Consider the following 17,886-nt stretch of genomic DNA (forward strand, 5'->3'; position numbering starts at 1 on the left):
TGAAAAAAGGAAAAAAAGAAGAAAACAAACACCAAAGACCAATCTAAGATTTTTTTCCTTTTTTTTAGTAATCTCATGGTATTAAAAAAAAATAAATTAAATAACTGCTAGTCTGGAACAATCAAACTATTGCCAAAGTAAAACGAATAAGCTGGCTCCTTGAGAACGTTCACACAAATGTTCATGATAAAGTATATTTGATGCAAGTTCTGTAGCATTACTAAAAAGAAGTAATTTCTTCAAGAATTTAGAACCATAAAGCCACTACTGCATGCAAACTTCCACTCTTTTTTAGTGTCTTCAATCAAGTACAGCAAAGTTCTCTCTTTTCTACTGTTGAGCAATATGCTGTACACTGATAGAGGATAAGAAAGATCATCATTCAGAATACAATGAAATAAACACTAACTGACTATGAAACAGAAAGGTCCTTCAGGAAGGTTTTCAAAAGTTAATTAGAAGGAAGAACTTTACCTGTCTGAGAAAGAAAAGCCATTAATAATAATAACAGCGACAACCACTAAAAAGCAGAGATCTAATGTGAGAATTCCTCACATGTAGAACTCCAATCTAAGCCATGGCCAACTATGGTATTTGAAAGAGAGAAATGGGATGGAAGTGATTAAGAAAAAGACAGTTGGACAACCGGCTGTAAAGGTCTCTCAGCAAAAACATTAAGATCAGCAAAGACTATTAAGTCTTATTATGAAGTGAGAAACAAACTTAAATCAATAAGCTGTATTAAGTGACAAAAAGGTCTACAGGTTTCACTTGAACAGTACTGAAGGAAAAACACAACTAAATGTAAATTTCAAGCATAAAGCCAATAGGATCTTCGACTTTAAAATGACTCGAGACATGACTTAAGTACTGACTATCTTGGAAATATAAGGAGATTAGAAAGACATGCTGACAAAAAATGCTAAATTATCTCTACTATTTAGGGCATGTTGGGAGAAAGAAAAGCTTCTATATGTTTTTCTGCCAAGGCTACTATTTTCTAGAAGTGTCATTTTGGTAATTTAGTTTTAGAACTATGCTATTTTAAGCTAAATTTCACTTGCATTTAGTCGATCAAATACAAAACAATACTACTTTAAATACCCAGAAAATACATCTTTGGAAATTGACAGAAAATTAGTTTTAGTCATAAGCAATATTTTCTTTGAAAGATTATAATATACTTGAAAACAGTTTACACAATGGCTATCAACATTTGAAGTTCCTCTACAGTAATGTTCCATGGCCACTGCAAAGAAAATCTCCAGTGTTTCATTTTTACCTCATTTTTTGTTTGTTTTTTTCGAAGTTTTCCAAATTCTGAAGAACATGTCTTTCTGGCCATTCCAATGGATTTGTCTCCATTAAATCAGGCTCTGCAAGAAATAAATGGTGGATAACCCTTAATAAGCAATCTTATTGTTTAAAGAAATAGATATGTATAAACCCATATATACACATTCCTTTATATAGAGATATTTCTTAATGCATATATATAAATTACATAAATAAATAGAAAATCTGTCTGATGATGCAATCAGAAATGTTTTCTGCACAATTTTTTTGTCAAGGAAAAGAAAGGAAATAGGTAAGGCAAGGGTCATTTCAGTTTGCAAAAAAACCCTAGAAAGCTACTTCACTTTTCCTTCCATGTTTTCCTCTTTTGGTAAAAGACTTTCCTTCTTTTAGTAACAAACTGACAACCAGTAGGAAAAAACATCAAAAGAGAATAAGCAGCGTATTTCCTAAATAACAATACTCACCACAAGTCACAGTGCATGACATAGTTTTACTGGAAACCTTCTGTAGATCATGGTTAGGAAGACTAGTGTTGCATAGGTCCAAAAAACATTCTCTTGTAAGTTTTAATAAAACTTTGAACTCACTGGTAGAAATAACTGGAGGCTTCTTAGTCAATTCCTTTCTCTCTATAAAAGGAAAAAGTAAAGGTACTGTACCTACTAAGTAACAAAAAACAACTGGACCCTGCTAAAAACTAACTAAAGAAGAAAATATCCACCCAAAACCAATAACACAAGTAAGTTAACTTGACACTTACTATTGTACCCTTTAGCAAGACATGGGTGTTTTATTCCACAGACAAGTGAAAAAACTTAGCAGTGAGAATAGCTGAAGTCACATGTGAATCCCATTTTTACAATCCTTTAATTTCTGTATACATGCATTTCTGAGTACATCCAGGTTTGGATGCCCTAGAGACAAATATCTTGGACTTGCTGAGCCTAAATGTGAAAAGCTGCAGTCTGCAGAGCCTCCCACCCACCTATTTTTGCTGCTGTTGCAGGTGTGGCTTCAGTGTAACTAAGAGCCTGTTCTGGTCTCTTTGGTCAGAATATCCAGGGCCAGGTAATTCTGGTATGATTAAGGATGATCAGTCAATCCCAACTGCTCCTATTCAGTCTTTATCCTAATGGAGATGGATGATCCACTCGAAATTAAAACACAAGCTCTAAAGCAGCCCCAAGCTCAGTGCTGAAGCTGACAGGACTCTGAGAATGACTGTAAGCTGGCAGGGGCAGGGGGTGGAAGACAAGACTATTAGCAGGAATCTTCTTTTCGTTAAGCTGCTATTCTGTTAATCATAATACACTTATATTATCTTCACAGAATGCCATTTTCTATAAGCCAGCCAATCTCTCAGAAGCATTTTTCTTTTGAGTCTCTTAGAGCAATGGACTTGGATGGAAAAAAATCAGGACACTCAAATGTACTTCTCTGCAAAGTCATGAAAATCTACAGAGGATGACCTTTCAGCTGTTACAAACGATGCTTCATGATAAATCTAACATATCCAATCTAAATATCTAATCTAAATATCCAACGCATATTTTTCCTCTGCTGTTGAAGACTTTTGCAATAAAGAATAAATTTTTAAAAACTCTGAAAAATCAAAAACAGAATTCTTATTTTTGTAGAAGACATATCCAACAGTAAGGGTTTTTGGGAAAATCATCACAGAATTAACACAAAATTATTCCAAGACTATGCTCAAACAGTCAGAGTAATAGTGTAACAAGCAGCCACCAACCTTAATTCAGTGTTCTCTTTTTTATTATTTGATGCACAATCATGAACATACTACGAAGTTTCTTTTTAAACCTTTACTATTTCTTCACAAAGTGATCAACTCACTTCAGTTTTGTAAACTGAGCCATTACATTCAGTTTGACATAAAGAGCTTTCAAATACTTTTAATGAGAATTACCAGTGCTTTCCCCATTACTTACTGAGATATTCTTTCAAGGCAAACACTTGGAGATGAGACAGTTTCATTTCTCTTTGTACAATCTGCTCTCCACAGAAGCGTGGCAGCGACTGGATAAAGTCAGAAATACAAAAACCTGTACAGATTAAGAGAAGTTTTTATTAAGAATCTCTCATAGGACTTTGGAATCATTACTTCTTTTTAGAAAACATAAACATTGCAGACATAGAAATTTCATATTAAAAGGAAACAACCAGACTTTCAAATATGGCTAATCATTAAAAAAACCCCAAACGAACCACTTACAGTTGAACATCAGAATAACTTGGAAGAGATGCCTGACTAGTGTTTTTGAATTTCTGTACAAAACCAATATGACAACACAATTAACTTGACCAACATTTAAAGAGGGTAAAGAGATCCTAAGTTTGATACTTAGGATCAAAACAGAAAAGAAAGAAAAGTTTTCTCCCAACATGTGGTCAAGGACTTTCAGTTCTCTGACACTGTAGTAATGGGATTTTAATTAGGATAAATGGCAAGTAGTCAGTCATATCACACACTGATTTATTTCGATAATAAGGAATTAAGTGGATAAGATGCAGGTCACTGTGCTCTTTTTCTTTGTCAGCATTATTGAAAGAAATACAGGAATTAGTACAGTTAACTAGCATGTGTAGTAGTAACAGGATAACTATTCTAAGATAAATGTCTAGATACACGCTCTTACCTAGTGGAGCAGCTGATACATCAGTGAAATAGGATTTTCAACAGATATTTACCTCGTTTTTTGGCATGGGCTGGGCAGTCTTTACATCAACAATACATACTTTTTAAACTTTAAGTTTTCACGAATTTGATTTGCAGTAATATTACCTGGATGTCCCTTTAAAAAAAAATTTTCAACTAATCTCACTGACTGTAACTTTACATAGTTGATTTAAAAAATATGGTAGCAGTAAATTCTGTGAATAAATAAGCTCATTATATTTTTTATGAATTTGACAAATACTGCTAATAGACACATTTATAAAAAATGTAATATTCTTTCTTGTTTTCTCCATTTTAACACTGACTGGAATGAATAAAAGGAACATATGAAATTGAGCAGCATTTGCCTGCATTCAGATATTCTTAAATAAAGAAGCAATTACTCTTACTTGACTCTGTTTCTTCTGCTCTTGTCTTTAACCTTCCATTTACTGCAGCAAGAGTGGCCATACCATTGATCTGGCCAGCTGAATGAATCAGGGTTGCTTTACATCCTCCAGAGCCGTTGCCTTGTAGCAAGAAATAATATCGGCAAGATTCTCCTTTCAGTTCAACTTCTGGAACTTTACAAACATCAGGACATAACTGTGAAACACCCTCAGAAAAACAGCTTTAAAACAAGCTATAATCCACCATCAAATTTCTTACACTTGCTCTCTTCTGTTCTGTGAGAAATCTTGCATCTTTTGAGGAGAAACAGCAACTACAGGTGATATTTACCCCCTGTAAAGCTACAAACTGAAGAGCATGCAAAATAAATGAACAACAGCAGCAAAGCTGAGCTGGACTACGCTGCTGACTTTAAGCCAGCATATTACCAGCACCCAACTCCTGTGATTGTCAGGAGGGTCAGTTTTCTAATGCAGACTAAAAAGTATATCTGGAAACTCCAACCACCACTCAGAGAAGTTCTTTAAGTGGCAAAGGTACATTTCTACCATGAAACAGCGAAGAGAAGTTTCTGTTCTGCTAGGTAAAAAAAGGCCTTTTTTCATATGTGCATTGAAATAATATAAGTGTTCACTGGAAGAACATACAACTGTAGAAGAAAAGGAAATACTGTACTCTCTTCCCAAGGACACTGCATTATTCATTAATGGAAGTTTCACTCCCTCCTTTACCCTTGTGCATAGCCTGGGTGAGAGACAAAGACATTCTGGTTTTAAACACTGGCATATATTTTGCAGTTTTGAAATTAAATTACTGTGGGACTTGACAGAAAAAGTAGAAGGATGGGTTTGCTATCTTTTTAGACAGAAAACATTTTATAGCACCTTGGTAGATGCAGCAATTGAGAGAATGAATACTTCTTGATGTACTAAGTTTTTAAAGTCAAATAATTTCATACTTGCAATACTATCCCAATAATTAATGCAACAGGAGCTTAATATTTATTAGCATTATAAATTTTTGTTAGTAACAAATATAAAATATTCCAGTATTTCTTGAAAATTTTAAGCTGGAAGCTGAAGGAAAGAGAAGGGCAAACCCTGCTACCTTAATATATAAATCCAGAGAAAGAAAATAGAACAATAAAGTAAAAAAGATTCCAGAAACATTTTCACTATTGTCCCATTCCCCCAGTAATCTGAAATATTTTCCTTTTCCATTTTATCTTGGCATCTCATAGCTGATTCCTCACAGGTAAGCTTTTATTTTTCACTTTAATCTTAGCATTTGAGAACTACCAATTCCAAGAATTACACCTTCCCACAGATCAAAGACATTAAGGATTCACAAATGCTTAGTACAGTCAGATTAGTAGTAGCCACTAAAAAAAAATCAACACTTTTCAACTAAAAAAGCAAACATGTTTAAATGGCCATGTTTCTCCTCCTATTCTAAATTTTATTCAAGAGGCCTAATAGGAACCTATTGTGTGTTACTGATCATATTATAGTTAATACTTGAACAAAACCCTTCCACTGGAACACAGGAGAGAGATCTTGCAGACATTGGGGATCTCACACTCATTTGACTGCATCAGCATATCTCTCCAATAAACATAAATACTGCTGCTGCATATGTATATATATATATGTGTATATATATATGTGTATATATATATATATGTATCTCACACCCTCTCTACCACCTCCAAACATGCAGAGATAATTTTAAATCTATATACTTCCAGTATCCATTCCATAATTAAGCTTCTTGCCCTGTTATACAACTCTTCCTAATTCCTCTCAATTTTTTCCTACCCTTAGAGCTGAAATAATATCAGTCTGCCAGCCACCCTCATCTGCATACCTGTTTACAAAAGCTATCTTCAGCTGGCAACAAAAACAGTCAGTCTTAAAAGAGAAGGGAAGCACCTAACTGAAGCACGCTGGAATTCCATCTGCAGAAGCAAACTTCTATGCCCATGGATTTCACAGTCACCTTACAAAGGTGTGTGAAAGCTGGATCTTAGCTGAGAGACAGGACACAAAAATGGTTTAAAGGAGATGCATTGTTTCCCCAAAGCTTGTCACGATGCTATTATCCATTTTTTCCTGAAAGTTTGCATAGCTGAACTTGCCTTCACCAAATCCTTTTGTGTCAATGAATACAACAATCACTGACCTAATTTCATTGAAGACAAAAAGAGAATCCCAAATGTACAGGAAAAACTCACCATATATATACACAAACAGATATAGCCACAACTATACCTACCAGTAATGACCTTGGGTTTCCTGGCCATATATTCCTTCCATTTCTTGGTACTCAGCTGGGCAGGAGACGGGATCACTACACTGCTTACATTACATGGCAATGTAAATAAAGCTCCCACCTGAATAATGAGAGCAAGTACAACACATGCAATATTACTGAAACCTGTTTTACATTTCAGTCTTGAGCTACTGATTTGGCATTATTTCAAATGTACTTCAATTGATGAAAAACATCTTAACACATCTGTGAATTCACATCAATCAAAATGGAACAGCATTTGACATAGAAGCTGTAAAAGTTTTATTTACTTCTTGGTCCAGTTGAGAGATCGTTAACTGCTGAATTTCTATTTTATAGATAAAAAGATATTTATTACCTATTACAATTCTTTCAATATTCTGGCTACAAACACTACTGTAGAGTAGTATCCAGAATGAGAACAGAATTCACAGATATTAGTTGGTATCAGTGACTCTGCATTCCTTTGAAAAACAATTTTATTTTTTTTTCCTTCCTACATATTACCCTTCTCCATTAATCAGATACTGGACTAGGTTTATGTCTCTATATAGATTCCAGGTCAATAAGCACTAACAGAGAAAATGCACATGTGTTAGAATACTCAAGCAATAAAACAATGCTATTACAGGTATTAGAAAAGCCTACAAATGCACAATAATTCCAGTAGCAGACTGAAAAAAAATCCCTATGAGAAACTGTTATCTTCAAAATACATTCAATTCATCATGTGCAGACTCTAGAAAGTAACCTGACAACATGTTTTGACTGTTTTGACTTCTTCTTTAAAAAAAACCAGTGGAAATGCAAGCTCTTAGACTGTAAAAGATATTTGACCAAATATTCAGTACCCTTATGTAAAATGAAAATTACCTGGGATATTTACCAATATAAAACCATTCTAGAAGATATTTTTGGTACAGCACTAGAAAAAGGACCTTTTCCTTTTCTGGTTAAGTATAATGGAGAATGGAGAGGTAGGAGGGAAAAATAGTCACTAAAACCCTAAATAATAAACTGAAATGAAACATACAGCCTGATAATGGGATACCATCTCCACAGCAAATAAAGAACATAAGTTATTAAGAATAACTGTACCAGCATTTTAACATTGCAGGTTTTGTTTTGATTGGCATAGATTTATTTTATAAACACTAAAAAACTTCCCTAATATCACCTTTTATGTAAAGGTGATATTCAGGAAAAACATCTTCAAACCAATACTGTGGCTATGAATAATCACACTATCATTCCAAGGCAAAGCAGGGCAGGGGAAAATAGGATTGTAAATGTTTCATGAACCCTTTTTATCCAAAATCAGAACGTAAAAGCAGAATATGTACATGTAAAATAAAAAAGCTTACCACTTCAGAGTAGCTAGATATATTTTGTAGGCTGCACATGTGCCTTTTTAGCCTTTTGCTAAAAAAATCAATAGTTCAATTATGATAGCACAGAAATTATCTGTCAGGATACGATTAAAAGTTGCAAAATGTCTTAGCAGATTAAAACTTAGCTAAGGTAAAGAGAAAAACATCTTTAAAAGCTCCATTTGCTTAAAAGCTAAATATTGAAGAGGTTTACACAGAGACTAGGCTTAAAAATATTATTCCTGTATCTTTCATAGGCAATATACATACTTCCATTTTTCTGCTATATGTAAATAAAAAGAAGCTTTCACCTTCCCAGAGAGAAAAGAAATCTGGTCCAAAAGCAGCGTAGATGTTTTCTTTGTTCTTGACAGGTTCCTGAATGGAACAATTTAAGGAACCTCGTCTTCACAAAAAACTCTGCATCTCAATTTTGCAAATCAAGTTCAAAGAAGGACTGCAAGTGTTTAATTTTTTATACACTTTGATACAACAGTATCACAAAACATACAAAACTCACCACAGATACTTATATATTCAAAATCATGGAAGACTTATACATCCTAAGCTACTATTGTTTCACCAAGACTAGTAGCCAAAGCAGATACATTTAAAACCAACAGTAATACACCTTGAGATCTCTGCAGCATACACACAAAAAAGAAAACTGCTCTGCTACATCTTGCCACAGATTTTGCCCCTGCACAATAAAAACATGATTTGTGGGCAAATGATCCTGTATTGTGAAGCATGCTACATTCATTAATTAGCAAGGCTTCAGGGTTTTTAAACTCACACAGAAAAAAACATTTCTCTATTCTTTTCCCACAAATAGCATGCACATCAACAGACAAATTATATGTGTGATAATATCAACACTATCTGGTCATGGTTAGGGTAATTTAAATTTCAAAATTAAAAAAATCCAGTGGTGAAGAATCACTGACTATTTTGGCAGGCTAGAATGGAATGAGCCCTTGCAATCCCCATCTCTCTGTTGTTTGCACAGGTAGATTCTGATTGGTTTTTTTCTGCTATAGACAATTATCAGTAGTAGTTTAGATCCCTAAAAAAAGGATACAGTTCAAATTCCAGATCTGATATAAAAATGGAGGGTAGATCAGAGAGCAACACCATCTGTAAAAATTCTAGGGCAGGACCATAGTAATGAAAAACCTGAAAAGACATCAAATCAAAAAACCTGTAACACAATGTATGATGTTATCTCAGTATAACTTTCTCAAGTGTTTTGCTAGGGGCATTTCCCTTACAGATAATGTCTGAAAGAGGTATAAAAGATATAAAGGAATAGAAAAACAATTCACAATATTATATTAAACATAATTATATAAAAAACAAGGAGGGTATTTAATTCTGTTTAAGAAAGCTTACTTCCAAGAATGTCAACCACATGCATCAAATGAGTTCTAACTCTTATCCAGAGAAAAATAAGTTCTGCCAGGAACAGAAAATCCAAAATGTATATATTTTAACTACGAAATAACAAATTTGTAATTGTTACCAATTTTTATAAACACTCATTTTTGTTTTCATCAACAGATATGATTCTGGAGTTCCTATCAACTGTCTACTTCCAGTGGAAAACATGAAACAGCAACAGTGTAAAAAAAAACCCAAAAAATCCCAAGCTTTTAAAATTAAGTGGAAAAGGTTAAATTAATACAGAATTCATAAATTAGATATTTTGGGTATGAAGACTGAATAAAGTTTCAATTTCTACTTGAAAAAATCTTGGTATGGTATTTCTACGAAAAACAGATGAAATTTTAAGGACCTGTTTTGAGAACACACATGAACAAAAGAAGCATTCCTCAATCTTATCCAATCCAAACTTTTATGTTTAACTTTCGGTTCTGACTAGAGTTTCCCTAGTTACTAATTTTCTCAGGAAAGTAAAATAGATGAATTCTAAAAGTAAAAGAAAGATCAAGAATAATACTTACTTCTGGCAAAGCATCAGTTTTCCTTGATTGCTGTTCTTCTTTACCAGCAAGGCAAGAACTTAAATGTGCAGTGCTGAATGTCTTTGTTGAAGTGCTTTTTATACAAAATTCTGGAAAGTCAACTCCTGATCCAAACTGGAGGGAAAGACAGACAATAAATGTGTCAAAAAAAGAGATAAAAATTATTTCTTTTCAGCCAGTTAGATGTATTATTATTTTTAACAATTAGTATTATATTTGTTTCCATCAGATCTGTAAAACTAAGTAAAAGTACTGCACTTGGATAACCAAGTACTAAATCCAAAACCTTAATACTGAAAACGTAAACAATGCCTTTCAGTCACAAAGTTTTCAGTCTTTGCCGAAACATGAGATGTGCACTTGCAACAATGACTCACAATTACATGATAATTATTTGTGATAGATAGAAAACAATATAGTTTTGAACCCTAAGTTGTCTCAACAAATATTTCAGAGGAGAGCAACTGGATTTCAAGTTCAAATCTTGATGCATTAACCTCATTTATCCTTTCATCATGCTAAAAAAGCAAGTTATTCCACCACCCACCCAGACACGTTGCACATTAGTTCTTTGAATTACACTGTCAAAACCAAATCTGGCTTAAAGCATAAAATGCACTGTACAATACACGCTCTAAATGAGAAACATAGATGCTTTAAAAATTACCACAGTTGAAAAAATTATTTTACCTTTCTTTCCCATATCTGAATCTTTCCTCTCCAGAGTTCCTTTAAATCAATAATATTCATGATATCATCTGAAGACACAAAGTCTGCTGATAGATAGTCTGCAATCTTTTGCCAGCTACTGCAAAAATATGGAGTTAATCTTACTGAATTTAGTATTACAAATTAACATGAAGTGCAGTTTGACTCAATTTACCTATTATCTCTCAGCACTGAACGGTCTCGTGTATGTTAAGACAGACATATATAGCTTTGTATTTCACAAAGTAAAAAATGTTGCAGAATTTCTCATTCAGGCTCTGTAAAGGAAGGTGTTCACATGCTCCATGAAGGTGACAGCAAAGAACTTTGACAGAAATCAAATAAGACTGGCAATGGCAAGCTGCAGGCAGACCATAGTAAAGTTGGGTGCTAGAAGCTGCAGCAAAGCCAGGTAGCCATCATTGGGGCTATCACTGGTCCCTCTAGATGGTTTGTAGTTAACCTTCTAAGTAGAGTAAATATGACTGGGGCACAAGCATTACCCAAATTCAACAAGAGAGAGAACAGCCAGTATCTGTGGGTTCTAGTGGCAGTCTGTCTTCTAAGTGAAATCAGCACCATCAGCAGAAAAGGAAGAATAATTGAGGTAACTTTCACCAGAGATACTCTATGCCCAAATGGCCTCATTTTACATAAAAGGCTTCTCAGACAACTACAAGAGAAGTGTAGGGAACAGAATAAAGGTCTTTATGTAACCTTTGTCGATCTCACCAAGGCTTTCGATACTGTGAGCAGAAAAGGTCTGTGGCAGATTTTGGAATGTTTAGGTTGTCCCCCCAAGTTCCTTAAAATGATCATCTCACTTCATGAGGATCAACACGGCCAAGTCAGATATGGCAACACACTTTCTGAGCCCTTTCTAATTACCAATGGTGTGAAACAAGGCTGCATTCTTGCATCGACTCCATTCACAATCTTTTTCAGGATGATGCTCCAAAGGGCCACAGCAGACCTCGATGATCAGGATGGTATCTCCATTCGATACCGTACTGATGGAAGCCTTTTCAACCTAAGGCGACTGAAGGCCCACACAAAGACCTTAAACCATCTTGTCCGGGAGCTGCTTTATGCTGATGACGCCGCCCTTGTTGCCCACACAGAAGCAGCTCTGCAGAGTTTAACATCCTGCTTTGCAGACGCTGCTGAGCTCTTTGGGCTGGAAGTCAGCTTAAAGAAGACAGAAGTTCTCTATCAACCTGCATCTCAGGAAGTCTTCCAACATCCCCATATCAACATTGGCCAATCAGAGCTCAAATCAGTCCAGCAGTTTAATTACCTAGGTAGCCTCATCTCCTCGGATGGTAAGATTGACAGAGAGATAGACAACAGGTTAGCAAAGGCACAGAGTGCTTTCAGAAAACTCCATAAAAGAGTTTGGCGAAATAAACACCTGAAGAAAAGCACCAAGATCAGTGTTTACAGAGCCATAGTGTTGTCTACTCTCTTATACGGTTCCGAATCATGGGTCATCTACCGCCACCACCTGCGTCTCCTAGAACGCTTCCATCAACGCTGCCTCCGAACAATCCTAAACATCCACTGGTCAGATTATGTGACCAATACATCTGTTCTAGAACAAGTAGCAGTCACAAGTATTGAGGCCATGTTGCTGAGAACACAGCTGCGTTGGGCAGGGCACGTCTCAAGGATGAAGGACCACTGCCTCCCTAAGATCTTGCTTTATGGTGAACTTGCCATCAGCTGCCGCAAGAGAGGAGCCCCAAAGAGAAGATACAAGGACTCCCTGAAACAACATCTCAGCCTCGGCCATATTGATCAACATAACTGGTCCATTCTGGCCTCCAATCGGGAGGTCTGGAGACACACCATCTATAACGCTGCTGTCTCCTTTGAGAACACACGCAGGATCACTCTCGAGGAGAAAAGACAACACAGAAAGAATCGTGCCATGCAGAATATACCATCTAAGGAGTCTTTCTGCTGTGCCTTTTGCAATTGGACATGCCTATCTCGCATTTGCCTCATAAGCCACCAATGTGCTTGCAACAAACGTGGATAGAGCCCTTCCCAAATCTTTGTTCGCGAAGCCCAGTCATGATGACATAAAAGGCAGCAGAAGCATTTATTCAGTCAAAAGTTGATTCCACAGGATGATACCAACGAGCACTGAGATCAAGTGCTCATGGAAGTCCCTGTAGTAAGTTTATCATCCTCCATATACCTCAGAGAGTACTATGTAGTAGGCATATTGCTTATTCTGTCCAAGGACTGAACATTCAACTTTTTAATTTTCAACAGTTTCATAATTTAGGATTAAGCTTAACCACACATTCTATGAAGCAAACTTGAATCTTTGGGCATGGAGGGGAGGGGAAGTGGAGGTAACTTTGCCAAGTTACCTCCAAGTATCCACACAATCATTCACTGTGTGGGGGGAAAAAACCAAACTACTGTGATTTATCATGGCCTTTTTATGTCAATTAGAGGAGGACAGTAAGGAAACTACTGGACTGAATTTCAACTTGAATTAATAGCCTCAGTGACCCTTCAGAATAATAAATTCTTCAGAAGCATATAGGAAGTAATTGAGCATTTATACTCCTTTTTCAGAAGGGAAAAATCAGACACTATTCTTCCTCTCTGAAATGTAATACCAAAGATAATTAAGGTAATGTCAAATTTTAAGTAAAATCATCAGAGGTATGGATTCATTTAAAAAAAACACCTGGAAAACTAAAATCAATATACAAGTTATTACGTAGCATAGTACAACAACTTGAAAACACTGTATGCACACTAAAGACAATAAGGAAGAGAAAAAATTTTACCTTTTCCTCCTAGAGAAAACAAGAAGTTCAGAGGACTTGCTTTTTTGCCTGCCTCTCTGGATAGGGTATGTATTTACAACAAATCAGCATGAGTAATTCCTCCCCTAATAGACTAATCTATGTATTTTCAAAGTAAATATGTAAAGTATTCAAGATGCTGTTTTTATTTTAAACCACTGACCTATGCTAACACAAAACAGGAGTGACCTTGTTTACAGCCCTGAAATAAATGCCATACCCTTTTGCATCATTTGCTGCAATAGTGATCCGTGCAGAGTGCCATTCTCTCAGGTGTTTCAGGGCACCAATAGCAGGTAAGCAGTCTTTCAACTTGGGTCCATCTCGTTCAACAGCCTGCAGTATTACATCAACCATTGCTCTGCCTATAAAAACAGTTATATATGACTCAAAGTACCATGATTCAGTAAATTATTCAATCATTTAAAGATAGAAAAGTTCTGATTATCACTGATTGCATTAAAATGGGCTAAAATATCAGCTTCAAGGAACTTCAGTGAGGTCTAAAACACTTTCCATGCATTTTTAGGTCATCACTTGCTGCTCCTCTTAAATGAACACAAAACATTTTGCCATTCCCTCAGTGACAGTGGTTCTATACCTTTCTCCTCTCTCACTCAGCACTGACAGATGAGAGTTGTCTCCCATACAACTATGCTATCTCATTTCCCTTCTTTTAACACTCTAATCTCTAGATTTAATAATCTAGATTTAATCTCTAGATATACTTTTTCATAGCACTGAGAGGCCACACATTGAATCCTGTGTCCAGCTCTGGGCCTCTCAGTTCAGGAAGGACATTGAGGTGCTAGAGCAAATTCAGAGATGGACAATGAAGCTGTTGAAGGGTCTGCAGCACAAGTCCTACGAGGAGCTGGGGTTCTTTAGCCTGGAGGAGGCTCAGGGGAGACTTTCTCACTGTCTGGTGAGACAACCTCCTTTCAGGTGGTTGTAGCCAGGGGGTGCTTGGACTCTTCTCCCAGGCAACTAGTGATAGGACAAGAGAACATAGTCTTAAGTTGCACCAGGGGAGGTTTAAGTTGGACATTGGGAAGAATTTCTTCACAGAAAAGGGGATTAGATATTGAAATGGACTGTCCAGGGAGGTGGTGAAGTCACCATCCCTGAAGGTGTTTAAGGAAAGACTGAATGTGGCTCTTAGTGCCATGGTTTAGTTGACAAGGTGTTTAGTCAAAGGTTGGACTCGATATCTTAGAGGTCTTTTCCAACCTTAATGATTCTATGATTGTCGTTCTTCCTACATTCCTTTGCTATCCCAAATCAACCACTGCAACATTATGTAACCCTAACCTGCAAGGTGATACTTATCTCCAGTTTGCAAAATCTAAATCCAATAGTTCTGATATGTTTTCCTTCTCAGCTTCTTGACTCCCACCCACAAGCAGTCAGCTGGCAACTTAGATGTAAGCCTGATGTCAACATCTTCCTTTATTTTCATAAAAAACTTCCTGTTGAGTTTTGTGCTGCTTACTACTATTACTACTTTCATGTCATTTTAGGTGGAAAAATTAATTATATAAATATCCACCTTAAGCTCTACTGACATACAGCCTTCCAAAGAAACAAGAAGCAAACTAGTCCATAAGCTGATTTGCAATGCCAACCATGCTCAGTTCTTTAACTACCTGCAAGAGCTGCATTAAGGTAATTCAGCTAACGAACTAATATCCTCTGAATTTTTTAATTTGACTATGATTTTACCACATGAGTTTTTAGAGTAATAACTAAGAAGATAATCTCCAATCAGATTGCTTTTTAAAGAGCAATTACCTGGGGCAGGCAGTTTATCAGCTAACTGATGCAGACTTTCAGCAGCTTCATCATAGATACTGAAAATGAAGAGCAACATGGTTAGAAACAAAATATAAACAAAATCATTCAGAAACCAAAAGGTACAACTAACGAGGACTACCTAATGTAAGTATCTTACATCTTTAAAACTCTGCACAAACATATACCTAGGCAATGAGAAATACTTATCTCCTCTTTTACTAAGGCAGAAGTAAGCCTAATGACATCAAAATAATCTGCAGTAAAACTGGAAGTAGGATTCAAGATGGACTAGCAAGTAATTTTTTTCTGTATATACAGATGTCAGCTGTTAGGAAACTGTTCAGTTACCCTATAAAAATCATCTGTAACTAAAAAAATTAAAGCTATGTTAAACAAAATAGAATTATTTTCAGTAGTAGTAAGGGATTACTAGTTAACATAGCTAACTGTTGCTTTGGTAGTTACTTTCACTTGTTAAATTTTCTTGATTCCCTTGGGTTATTACTGTTAACTGTCACATCACTACACTTGCAATTAAAATATTAATATGCATACTCAGTCAGAGACAGTGACTCCCGACTGTTATTGTCGTCTTCCTCAAAGTTTTGTATGGCTCCCAGGTATTCATCAATGCTTGTTTGGAGAGAGTCTTCTGTTTTCTGTGTGTCAACATTTACCTCCTCCCAATCAGAACTGCAATACTAACCAAACAAAAAGACTTTATTAAGCAAAAAGAATTTTGAACATCACAGTTTTAACTTGCTCTACAGATAGGCAGACAGTTAGGGAACTTATATTCTGAAAAAAAAAGTGTATCTTACCTGATAATAACCGCATATAACATGACTTGCAAAATACCATTTCTTTGCACCTGGAATACCAGCCACTGAACAAGCTGCAAAGAAATACAGCAATTATTTAAAATAATAGATCCACTACAATCTATTCTTCCTATTATAATGAACATCTCTGTTGAAAGACTCTCTGTAAGTCATTTAATGTGCCACAATGACTTGAGTTCTACTTTCCTTTGGCATTGTAATTAAGTTCTAAACATATTACGATGTAGATAAGTGTTTCAGCAAGTGTCTTAACTATTACTGACCTTCTGACTTTTAATAAGAAAGAAAAGCTTTTACCTCTTCTCTCTTCTGGGTAATAATGCTTTCTATTTGCAAGATCTGTATCATAACTGAACTAAATCACACCTTTCATAAATATGGTTCACAGAGCTCACAAAATGAGATACTCTCTCAACATTTCTATGCAATAAAAGCACAGAAGTTGAAAACAGCTCAATGTTCCCATCTCCATGAATTTTAAGAGCTTATAGTGGTTTCCCCACACGAATCCCAATAATAAGACATCTGTGACAAGCTTTTAACAGCTCAACAATAGATATCCAAAACACGTAAAGAACTAAGAAAGCATTTATTTAACAAAACAAACCAAAATCTGCAAGGTGATATTTATCACTTATCACATCTGGCCCCTCAAAGTACTAAAGTAGATCTTAAGAAATCAACTTTAAGATTATATGACTTAATAAATACTCATGGATTAAGATTCTGAATTGTTACCCAACAGACAAATATTACTTCCACTGAAAAAATTAGAAGATATTATAGGAGCAATGAAAATACCATGCTTCCCACCGACTTGAGAAACAAGCCCTTTTCTACTTTTTCTTGCTCAACTGGAATGAAATTTGTCAACTTTTCAAAATCCTTCCCTTTAATTTCTCATGTCCAGTCTATCTAATCTCCTAATACCTTAGTTGCTGAATTGTCATCAATTCTCCACAGAAAAAGGAGCAGCAGGAGCAGTCCCACACCACTGCATTTGGGTTTACTTTCATTTCTGATTTGTTTCCCCTCGATCATAAGATGTCCCTAGGTCAATCCCCGGTAATGTTTACCTTACTGTCCATTGCTATATTTACCTGGGAATGCGCTCACATCTGCGTTTATAGATGTGTTACAGCTTTCTTTCAGGAACTGATACATGTCTGCAGCAGTTCCAGCTGGAAAAAAAGAGTTTTTTCTTTTAAATTACTGAATTATGGAAGTTAAATCTTACTTTCCTGGAAATACAGCATAAAGTTTGGTGTAATATTAGAAGTTATGTCTGATTACTTTTTTTTAAAGAGAACTATCAACTGCAGATTTACAGGAGTTTTAAAAAGGCAAATTTTGCAAAGTTCTCATTAAAGTCCTGCTCATGAACCGCAAGACGGAGTTACATGGCAGCGTCGAAGTTTCTGCAGGTTAAAGTCACCAAGAAACCAACGCGGAGTTTAAGCAAGCAGGACACAGGAGGGGTTTAGGAGGTGGGATCCGGAGGGGGTTCAAGGAAGCAGGATCCAGGATGGGTTTAAGGGAGCAGGACATAGAAGGGTTCAAGGAGACAGGGTCCAGGAGCAGTTTAAGAGGCAGAATCCAGGAAGGGTTCAGGGAGGCGTTTGTCAGCTCCGGGAAGTTTTTAATGAGGCAGGGTCCGGGGGGAGGTTAAGGAGGCAGGAT

At 36.0% G+C, this 17,886-nt stretch overlaps 1 protein-coding gene across 3 annotated transcripts in view; it reads right to left on the reverse strand.

Annotated features, from left to right (window-relative positions):
- Positions 1 to 17,886, reverse strand: part of MTBP (MDM2 binding protein) — a 30,776-nt gene that overhangs the window by 12,653 nt on the left and 237 nt on the right. For 2 of the 3 annotated variants that reach the window (XM_027645613.1, XM_027645615.1), the window contains exons 2-15: positions 17,307 to 17,387; positions 16,186 to 16,259; positions 15,920 to 16,065; positions 15,362 to 15,420; positions 13,791 to 13,935; positions 10,725 to 10,842; positions 10,014 to 10,148; positions 9,131 to 9,225; positions 8,361 to 8,427; positions 6,662 to 6,779; positions 4,387 to 4,560; positions 3,249 to 3,362; positions 1,764 to 1,928; positions 1,283 to 1,376 (exon numbers count right to left, since the gene is read on the reverse strand). In XM_027645613.1, coding sequence (XP_027501414.1) covers positions 1,283 to 1,376; positions 1,764 to 1,928; positions 3,249 to 3,362; positions 4,387 to 4,560; positions 6,662 to 6,779; positions 8,361 to 8,427; positions 9,131 to 9,225; positions 10,014 to 10,148; positions 10,725 to 10,842; positions 13,791 to 13,935; positions 15,362 to 15,420; positions 15,920 to 16,065; positions 16,186 to 16,259; positions 17,307 to 17,387 — 1,585 coding nt within the window. The remainder of the gene's footprint in view (positions 1 to 1,282; positions 1,377 to 1,763; positions 1,929 to 3,248; positions 3,363 to 4,386; positions 4,561 to 6,661; positions 6,780 to 8,360; positions 8,428 to 9,130; positions 9,226 to 10,013; positions 10,149 to 10,724; positions 10,843 to 13,790; positions 13,936 to 15,361; positions 15,421 to 15,919; positions 16,066 to 16,185; positions 16,260 to 17,306; positions 17,388 to 17,886) is intronic. The other variant, XM_027645614.1, reaches the window with a different exon arrangement.

Source organism: Corapipo altera, unplaced genomic scaffold, assembly GCF_003945725.1.
Source record: "Corapipo altera isolate COAL_440 unplaced genomic scaffold, ASM394572v1 51, whole genome shotgun sequence".
Classification (NCBI taxonomy): domain Eukaryota; kingdom Metazoa; phylum Chordata; class Aves; order Passeriformes; family Pipridae; genus Corapipo; species Corapipo altera.